General features: G+C 38.1%; 1 protein-coding gene across 9 annotated transcripts; it reads right to left on the reverse strand.

The window, feature by feature from the left end:
• Positions 1–1,753: 1,753 nt before the first annotated feature.
• On the reverse strand, positions 1,754–10,140 carry LOC112176526 (disease resistance protein RPV1). Of its 9 annotated transcripts, none has more exons than XM_040514498.1 (12): positions 9,481–10,140; positions 8,138–9,233; positions 7,538–7,909; positions 5,979–7,427; positions 4,954–5,889; positions 4,526–4,719; positions 4,321–4,402; positions 3,876–3,955; positions 3,293–3,406; positions 2,631–2,692; positions 2,272–2,349; positions 1,754–2,157 (listed from the first exon to the last, which is right to left on the reverse strand). In XM_040514498.1, the coding sequence occupies exons 1-5, from the start codon at positions 9,951–9,953 to the stop codon at positions 5,146–5,148; spliced, it is 4,134 nt and encodes a 1,377-aa protein (XP_040370432.1). In that variant the 5' UTR covers positions 9,954–10,140; the 3' UTR covers positions 1,754–2,157; positions 2,272–2,349; positions 2,631–2,692; positions 3,293–3,406; positions 3,876–3,955; positions 4,321–4,402; positions 4,526–4,719; positions 4,954–5,145. The 9 variants fall into 9 exon arrangements, with proteins under 9 accessions (XP_040370432.1, XP_040370429.1, XP_040370424.1 ...); XM_040514495.1 differs by having other exon boundaries at positions 2,616–2,692; XM_040514490.1 differs by having other exon boundaries at positions 2,949–3,406.
• Between the last annotated feature and the right edge of the window lie 334 nt (positions 10,141–10,474).

The raw sequence follows: 10,474 nt of genomic DNA on the forward strand, positions 1-10,474 counted from the left end.
CTGCAGCGTGATGTGGAAGATAGATCTGAAATTGGGCGTATTATCGATGATTGTAAGTCATATTTGACATCTTTTCACTCAATTCAGGTTAGTCACATCTTCCGTGAAGCAAACGGTGTAGCCAACAGGTTAGCGCACCTTGCTAGTTTTAATTACATTTCTGATGTGTGGTTAGATGAAACTCCTGTTATTATTCGGGATGTTCTCTATGAGGATGTTTGTAATATTTCTAATGTTGCACGAGGTTCAGGTTTTATGTCCCCCCCGTTGCAAAGTATTACTTCAATAAATGGAACCGGGCGTGGGGCTGATGAGCCTCCCAGCTAGGCTGGGTTCCAAACCCCTTTCAAAAAAAAAAAAAATTAACAGTTTGATGAACACTAAGCGAAATAATGTTTACCAGTAAACAGAGGTAGCTAGACAACAGCTTATATTATCTCACTGTTAATTACCTTTCTGTAATGATACGAACTGTTTATCTCACATGAACATCATATGAGGAATTTTTCAAACTGATCAGGTCGGAGCGGTTTGAGTTTGCTTCAGCATAAGCCACACCGGCACCACCACTGCAAGTCAAAGCAATAGACATAAACCAAAATGAGGGCTTTCACTTTGCATAAACTCTAGAATCTGAGCATGGTGACATGACCACCATCAAATGAGCAGATCATTTTAACTCTATATCTCACATAGATTTCAGTCTATGAATTCCAATTCCTTTCATTTAAAATTACACATTAAATGTTCTATGAGCAACTGAGCATGAAATAAATCTGATACAACAAAAACTTAAGGTTGGATTCATATATTTATTTATATCAATTAAGAACCAATGTAAATCACTATAAAGCACAAGAACATGAGCCAATAATGCATGCAGCAACACTCTTGTATAAGAAGAACAAAACATGCAACCACACTGAATATATTACATGTTCTTGAGTTCCAATATATTAGATATCCATACCATGGATAAGAAGTCTTCCCTTTGCATGTATGTAATGCTCAAAGTAAACAAAAAGGGAAAAAAGAGGCAAGTAAAACTTAGTTAATAGTTAGGGAAAATAAAATTCTATGTTTTGAAGAGACTGAAAAGTTGAATTGCATGCCAAGCAAAAAAAAAAGTATAATGAATTGATTGAATTCACATACATGCATCTGTGATCTGTAGTAGAGAATAGGACCAAAATGTGACTCCATTTAACATTCGGTTGGAAGACCGACTTATCAATAGTGTGTAGCTAGCTAGACAAAGGGGGTTTAATTAGTTCTGTCTACTATAGAGGAGAGGTAGGGAATTAATTGTTTGCTATCCCATGACAGCTTTCCATTTTAACTACATGCATACACACTTAAATACAATTGTTGAATGACAATGAAAAGTTTGATATATAACGCAAACGCCAACTGTCCACAAACTCAAGTTGATATCCATTTAAACCAAGCTCAAACTTCACCAACTTAGTTGTCAAATTTTATTAAATGGTTGTTAGTTCTGGCTGGCTTTAATTTAGGATGTGTAGCCAAGATTTGCAACCATTGTCAGATTGCATTGAATATGAATTTAGAATACCACTGCATCTGAATTACACTATTAATCTTAGCATCGCTCACGAAAGAATGATCCTCAGACCTCCCTAGGATAAACCTTAGAGAATAATGAACATGCCATAATGGCACGAAGTTACAAAGCTAAGTGGATGGACATTCTTACAATGTCAATTAATAGTTCTCTGCATGAATGCCAGTATGCCACAATCAGTTTACACTCATGAATCAATATCCTATTTAGTGAACAAATCATGAAGATATGTTAACCTTCAGTTGACCCTCTACATGTGCCCTGAAGAGGGCTCTTCCAACGGCCTGAAATAATGTCAAGAGTTAAAGAGGAGCATGAAAAATTATTCTCATTGTTCAGTTTATCCCAAACTATTACATACTAGATTACCAAACTATAACATACTCAATATACTAAACAAACTAATAGCTGAGCTAAATCTGGGCAAGCTTTCTCTTATTAAAGTTCCACCCCTCTCCAAACTTTCTTTGAGGCAGGAATAAGCATTAACCATATATTCTTTTTCTTGTTCTGGTAGGTTCAAGGGGGTCAAAGTCTCGCATTCTTCAATTTCCATCATATCTCCACATTCCCTGAGTTGTAAAGTAAAATCAGAAATCATAAAAAGCAGAACAGAGAGGTACTCCAAAATTATTTAAAAAGGAAACCAAAAAATGTGATCAAAGAAAGAGAAAGTAACAACTCACCCTTTCTCTTCTTATTTAATTTGGTTCATGAGGGCAGCAATCCCTTCTTCTTTAGTCAGGTAGGATATTCTTCTTTAACTGGATCAAAAATAGAAAATACTAAGATTTCTGCATTTACCGAAATCTACTTATACACATTTTCAAACAGAAAAACATATCTGAAGCAGAAAATTAACTAATAGCTCAAGCATACACATTTAAGCATAGCTGCCACGGTTATCTATTTAAGCATACAGTTCTTACTTCTCATCCAAGTATCATATTTCTAGTTTCTACCTAACAATTTGTTGCCAATACACCTTGTGTTCTGTTATTTCAGGTTTTCTGCGTAAACAATTTTTTACCTGAAAGTGCAATACCTTGAGGGGATAACATTTCCAAAGCTTTCATGTTATAATCTTGAATGTCTGCATTGTTGTTCCTGCAAATAGAAGAAAAATGTATTTCACAAAAACCCACCAAAAGCATTAATACATGAAATTTAGTCAAAAATAAACAGATTAGAAAAAGGGTCAAATATTAAAAGATATAGCCCATCATTATTGTACCAAACAACACAGAAGCAAATGAGAACACATTATGCTATCCCTTAATGTAGTTTTCTGCATAAATTAGAACTGCCATCTCTTTTTTCCTACTTGCCCTGCAATGCCATTATTCTCTAAATCATTATTCACCTTCTGTTCTTCTCTTGAACATCAATTTGCATCCTCCTATTGCAATGGCTACCTATATACACATAGGAGCTTGGTTATGTCATAATGTATTTCAAAAACCACGAAACCATGGCAGTGACAATGGTTTCGATATCCTTGGCCAGAGATTATTGCACTTTCCAATGGCGGTTGTCAAATGGCCGGTTAGTTATTTTGTTTCTTATTTCTCATCCAAGTATCATTCCTGGTTGCATTCTTCATTTGCTCATTTTTTTTCTTCTTTTATGAGTCTGATCCCCATTTATATAATCAAAAGATGAACAATAATGCAATAATGAAGGGCATCTTTTACTGCAGCAGTAAACCTTGTCCTTCAATGTAATCTTCTGGAAAAGTAAATGCTAGGTCGCAAAGCATGAAAAAAATCAGCATCAGGAGTCTAAAGAAGACAATCCAATCCCAAAGCTTGCTTCAATTGCCTAACAACCACAAACCAAACCCTTCCAATTAGTGTTCGGATTAGTGTCAAAGAAGTGAAACAGAAAGTAGAAGCTTCATGACCCCCAACCCACACACACTATGTAACCTATTACAACAAAAATGTGCAGGAGTCCTCCTCGGTTTTCTTCCCCACAGTAAGATTGAAGTTCATATACAATTCTTCGTTGTTCATTATATCAAAAACCACAACATAAATTTAATGAAGCAATAGTATTAGTGTCATCTTGTCAGACGCAACACCTCCGAATTGCAAATTTGCATCATTATATGTCCAAATGGAAAATCTCCATCTTGATTTACAAAGACTGATACTTTTTTCATTAGAATCGATCCATTTTTACTTCTCTACCAACACACTGTTTGATTTGCCTCAATGATATCACTCAGAATTTAAACCAATCATAATTAAAAAAGACAAAATTCAAAACAATGAGGAGAAAGCAAGACCTGAAATTTGCAAAATAAAGTCTCTTCACTGCTTGACCAAGCACTCTACTCCTAAATTGAACCGATTGAATGCAAAGTTGCTGCAAGCAGAAGCAAAAGCAAAAAAAAAAAAAAAAGAAATCAGAGCCTTGAAAGTCAGATTAAGCAAACATGAAAATTAAATCAAGAAGATGGAAGAGTTTCTTTTTTTTTTTTTTTCTTTTCTTAAATGCATTAGAGATACTATATAATCGACCAAAGTTGCAACCCATGCAACACATTTCTTTGTTTGGATAGCAATAGAGCCTGTCAAGCAATGAGATTCTAAAAATTTGGACTTGGCCAGTATGGTAAGAACTTGGAAAATTATGCTTATTAATTAGAAAAGTACAAAATATATGTTCTGTAGCTAGTTAATGTATAGTCTTCATGGATTGATATACAAATCATTCGTTGTAAAACTCACCACCCAGATTCATCCCCTTCCTGCCCAAATCAAAACTCAGTAGTTCCTTGATAAGTTTTTGTTAAATCAGAACTTCACATATCTGGAGAAATAACAATGAAAAAGAAGGAGGGTTATCATGGAAAGTATTGGGGTTCCAGTAATTGATGAGAGAAATTTTATAATTGATGAAAGTATTTCAAATTCCCAAAGATTGCAACTTTACCTGAAGACCTGACCAAAAATCAAACCCAAATCAGCAAGCAGTTCAGGATCGTCGCCCTTGCCAAACCCACAAAAAGGACGAATTGGGTATCGTCCAAAACAAACCCAGACCAATTCCTCCTCTTCTCCTTTCTACTCCAGCAATCTCTATTATTCCTCTGCACTCTTCGCTCTCACAGTCTCTCTGTTTCTCCACTGAAACACGAAAGCGGTGGTGCTCACGATGATCGAATGAACAGTAAAATATGGTAAAATATGGAAAGGCAAAACAGAGAGTTAGAATGCAGTCGGATGCTTGAATTAAGAATTCTGTGTATCCAAAAATGCAATCAACAAATTATTTCTGCCAAAAATGTTCCCAAAATAAGAGGGGAAAAAAAAAAAAAAGACAAAATAATCACATAGAAAAGTTGCAGTGGTGATGGATACCTAGAGAGACAACGTGAGGAGTCCCCCTTCCCCTGAGACATCCGCTTCCTCTGACTAATTCTGTGGCTCCAGCGACATCCACTCCCTATTGTTTCATCACTCAAACGAGAAGCAGCAGCATATATATAGGACCTCCTAAGCACTCCTCCCCCTCTTCCTGCACCTCCACCCCCATCGTCTCTTTCCCTCTCTCTAGTGTTTCCTCCTTCTCTTACTCCTTATCTCTGTTTCTCTATTTTCCAAATTGCAAATAAGGTCCGTAGAGAGCTGGTCTCGCTGGTGAAGCCGTGAACTATGGCGAGGACGCCGAGGGCCTCGGTTGGAGGGAGTGGGGTCCACTACTGAGTGAAGAGCTTGAAGCTTCCGGGGTTGGTGACGTAGTCGGAGCCGTGAGAGACGGAGTGACGGGAGTAGAACTCTACGGCGGTTAACGCGCCGAAGGGGCTCTGCTCGTTGGCCTCCGACATTGGTTGGATTCATGTGGAATAACCGAACCCCGCAACTTGTGATCCAAGTGCAATCTTCCCAATCCTCTCGGATGACTCCATAGTCCTCTGCCACTATCCTAAATGTGGCCTCGGTGTATTTGCGTTCATTATGCCACTCTCCTAAACTTCGGAAATTTGTATATCCCAGCAACATATGATCCAACTCAAGGGGCACGTCAGTTCCACCTCGAAAAGGGGGGAGCAAAGGAAAATAGAAATTGTCCTGACCGTCATTTGCTTTTAAGGTACAGCAACAGGTGGTAGATTCAAGAGTTTTTCTATTATCAGCACCCCGCAAGTTACTGATGGCGCATATACCGAACCCCAGAAAGTTGCTTGCGAGCCAATTGGGTGGTAACGGCACAGTTACGGATAACCCTCCACTCTGATGGTTGAACCAATCTGGAATATCACTTCCAGGAAGAGTCATACGGCATTTATAATAATCCTATACATTGAAAACAGACAGTTAAACTAAATTAGTAAATTGGGATGTTTAGTATGTTTGTGCTAATGTTTCTGGGAGAGGGAATAAACCTGATTACGAGTAGCACTTTCCACAATATTTATAAATATATTGGTATTGTTTACCAACTTGAAGCAATTAAAAAATTGGAAGCAAATGAACTCAGCGTACGGAGGCTGTGGTGTTGAAACTGTCTCCAAAGATGTGCAATTGTGGGCTTCTATGTCTTGTATACTCGATGAAAGCTCTGGTATTGATTTCAGTCTCTTCAGACCTCTCAGATAGAGCAGTGTTAAATGACCCAGGCGATTCATTGCTGCAGGTAAACTTTCCAAATTCTCGTTTCTACACAGCTTTAATGTTTGCAACGAAGATAAATGAGCAATACCATCCGATATTTCCAAGAGATTGCAGTCACTTAAATCAAGATAGATGAGAACAGAGTAACTTGGATTTTGGTGGTTCCATGTTGGCCACGAGGAAAACGGCTCCGTCATCTCTTTACATCCATTACATAATAATGAAGACCTACACAAGATAGAGAATGGAAGTTGTTTTATACCACTTCCCTTCAGTTCATATCGATACAATGATTTCAAATTCCCGAAGTTCTCGGGCAACTTTGAAAGGTTAGAACACCCAGTCAGACAGAGATATTGAAGGCATGCCATATTGCAGATATTTTCCGGAAGACAGACAAGGCTTGTGCAGTTACTCATATATAAATCAACAAGCCCCGTAAGATTATTAATAGATGAGGGTAGTTCTTTAATTGCTGTCCCGTCTAATCGAAGCACCTTTAGCTCCTCCATTACTTCTGAAATCTCCAGAAACTCCGTAAGTTTCGAGAAGCCAGATAGATCAAGAGATTTCAGAGATTTCATGTGAATGCTGCTCGGAAGACCCCTGAGTTCTCTGCACCCAGTCAGACAGAGATATTGAAGGCATGTCATATTGCCGATATTGTTCGGAAGACATACAAGGCTTGTGCAGTTTCTCAAACTTAAGCTCTGAAGCCTCGTGAGATTATTAATAGATGAGGGCAGTTCTTTAATTGCTGTCCCCTCTAATGGAAGCACCCTTAGTACCTCCATTACTTTTGAAATCTCTGGAAACTCCGTAAGTTTCGAGCAGCCAGATAGATCAAGCTTGTTTAGAGATTTCATGTGAATGCTGCTCGGAAGACTCCTGAGTTCTCTGCAACAAGCGAGGCTCAAATCCCGCAGCCCGGAAAGATCATTAATTGACGAGGGTATTTCTGTAATTGCAGTCTGATCTAACCAAAGTTTACTTAGCTTCTCCATATTTCCGGATATATTTGGAAACTTATTGAGATTTGAGCAGCCCCGTAGGTCCAACTCGACGAGGCTTTTAAGAGCTGAAATGGATGGGTGAACCTCCAATAAACTTGTACATTCTCCAAGCCTCAGTTGCTTAAGATGTGTTGCCTCAGTGAAGTCGGGGGTTTCGATTAGATACTTTGAATGACTTAAATTAATGTATACCAAGTTTTGCAAACGCTGTAAAAACAATAAACGAAAATCATACGTTAAAGAAATTAAAATGAGATATGAGAGCTAAATTATATCAATGAAAATATGAAACATTCATGATGCATGGTTGTACATACCTTGGTTCCTTCCCAAAGTTGTTTAATATGACTACTGCACATGTCAATGTAAATAAGATTATTTGGTACAAAATTAATTGGGAAAGACTTTAGGGGGCATCCATGCCACACAAGAACTCTCAACTCATTTGAAAGAAACTTCAAGTTCTCATTCATGTCTTGTACACAGGGTTCATAATCTGCTTCTCGCGTCCTTGCACTTCCATAAGCATGTTTTTGTTGCCATCCATAATGATATTTATATCCATCTCCATAATGATATTCAGAAAGCTGGAGTAGCCTTAGTCTACTCATGCTAACAAAAACTTCATCATTTATGTATACCGCTTTTAACTTTGACAAGTCTAGGATTATGCCTTCAACTTTCGTAGCCTGCACAACCAATCGTAGAAATTACAAAGTGAGTAATACTTGTCTAGAAGCTAGCCTATTTAACAATAATATACACACACACACATGCAAAAATATGATTTTGGTTGAAAAGTTGAAGCTTTTCTACTAAATATTATGTATAGATCTAAGATATGAAAAGGGAGATCATGATTATAGGTCTTATAATAAAAGATATGAAAAACGGATATCAAGATCGTACATTCTTACCGTATTTTGAGCTAACACTAGGTGAACATCTTCATAATTCCATAATCTACTACGCATTCCCGGATCTTCAGTAGATTGTCGGTGGACGATGTCCCTACCCACTTCCTGTATCAAATCATGCATCTCTAGTTCACCATAACGTGAGACACTTACAAGAGATCTTTCTTCCAAAACTCTTAGTCCATTCTGGGGGAAAAAGCCACAACTTTCATGAAACTTTGTTACAAGATCTTTGTCCATTCTCTTAAAGAAACATGCAATATCTAGAAATATTTTCTTCTGATATTCATCCAATCCATCATAGCTTGCCCAAAGCACACGTCCAATATTATTATCAAGCGACGTGATTGAAACTTTCTTTATCTTCTCCAACTCATATTCCCACTCCTGTACAGATTTGTTGTCAAGCAAAGCTCCCAAGACTTTGAGTGCCAAAGGAAGACCATAGGCGTATTTTACTGCACGCCTTGCGATAGCATCGTAACTCTCTGAGGGTTTGTTTGTTCTGAAAGCATACTTGCTAAAGAGTGCAAGAGCTTCTTCATTAGTGAACAACTTGGGCTCGTATATCAAATATCCAGCTAGTAACTTCTTATCTCTAGTTGTTATAATAATTCTGCTCCCTCCACCAAATGTAGGTTTCTCTCCAATCAAGGTTTCAATTTGGTCCAGATTGTCCACATCATCAAGAACAAGAAGAATTCTTTTCTTACCTAGTCTTTCCCTAATCATATTCAGCCCTCCATCCAAAGTGCTTCGATCCTTTACCTTCAGAAGTTTGGATAGAAGTTTTTCAACCATTTGTACTGCACCATTTTTTGTGATGAAGCCCTCCTTTACATTATCAAGAAAGCACTTGTGTTCAAATTGATGAGCAATTCTGTCAAAAAAAGCTTTAGCTATGGTTGACTTGCCGATGCCACCCATACCCCAGATTCCAACAATGGGAAAATCATCCACCCCCAGTTGTAATAGCCTATCAATTGCATTTATGTGAGAATCCATTCCAATCAAGCCATCGGTTTTACTTGGTGAGATGTGGATCAATTTCTCTAAAATGTCTTTTACAATGCTGTCGATAAGCTGGGTATCATCCCTGTGAAATAAAAAAAATTGTTTTTGACATGCAGGTGGGATACATTAATTTGAAGCAGGGATCTAGGTATGCATCCATTAAAAATCAAGTAAATAGTTAAAAGAAAATCCAGTTAAACTAATTACTGGACAAAGAGTGATTTAATGAGCAAAAGTCCCTGCGAAATTAGTGGATCCTTCAATACTTGAAGATTGAGATAGGCTACTTTAATGCAATAAATCAGTTAAATTCCCCTTAAAAATATTACCCAAAATTTGTGGAGTGGTAGCCAGATATATTGGCGGCTCTGTTTAAACTGGACTTCCAGCTCTCCAACTCTTCTTTGTCGATCTTGGAATTGCTTTCATGTTCTGCAAAAGCTTCTGCAAAACTTTCCTCAAGGTTGCAAATATGGGAGGGATTTACTTGATAGAATATGGGCACCACAATCTGGCTCCGCCTATCCAGGATGTGGACCAGTTCTTTTAAGCACCATGTGGAAGAGGCATAGTGTCTAGAGAAAACAACAATCGAAAGCCTCGAGTCTTCAATGGCTTTGAATAGCGCCGAAAGGTCGTCGCCTGTTCTAAGCTCTTCGGAATCTATGAAGACGTCGAGTGCTTTCTGTTCCAGAGCTTTGTAAAGATGGCAGATGAAACACCTACGGGTGTCTTCGCCTCTGAAATTGATGAAAACGTCGTATCTGAAACTGCCTCCTGATGATGAAGAAGCACCAGCCATTAATTAACGAGCACAAGGGAGATTGAAGCGCTGATCAATAATAGACTAGGAATGAAGAAGCACTCAATTTTCTGATTGGGGCTAGGAATTTAAAGCGTGGATGAATTTCTAGCTTGCAGTTGATGGGGGATATGAACTTGCTGAGAAAGAACACAAAACACTCGATTTTGTGATTGCTGGCATAAAATGGGGATATGAAGTCAAGGCATGGACCCCATGAAATCCAATCGTTACTTGATCCTTGTCGGTGGGATAAGGTTGGGAACTTAATTGGGCAAAACAAAAGAGGATGGGGACTCACGGATTTTCGGCCCAATTTCTTCCCCCGGCCCAAATTACAGATGAGAAACTCTGTTTCTCTTGCTGTTGTTTGGGGATATGAAGTTGCTGATTAAGAACTCAAAAAACACGGTTTCCACGGGATTAGAGAAATGAAGTTGCAGACTTGCAGTACCCTTTACCATTTTTTTCTAGGAAAAGGACGTAAAGTTTTTAGCTTTTCTGATTTGGATGGACTATTA

Source organism: Rosa chinensis, chromosome 1 (assembly GCF_002994745.2).
Source record: "Rosa chinensis cultivar Old Blush chromosome 1, RchiOBHm-V2, whole genome shotgun sequence".
NCBI classification, from domain to species: Eukaryota; Viridiplantae; Streptophyta; class Magnoliopsida; order Rosales; family Rosaceae; genus Rosa; species Rosa chinensis.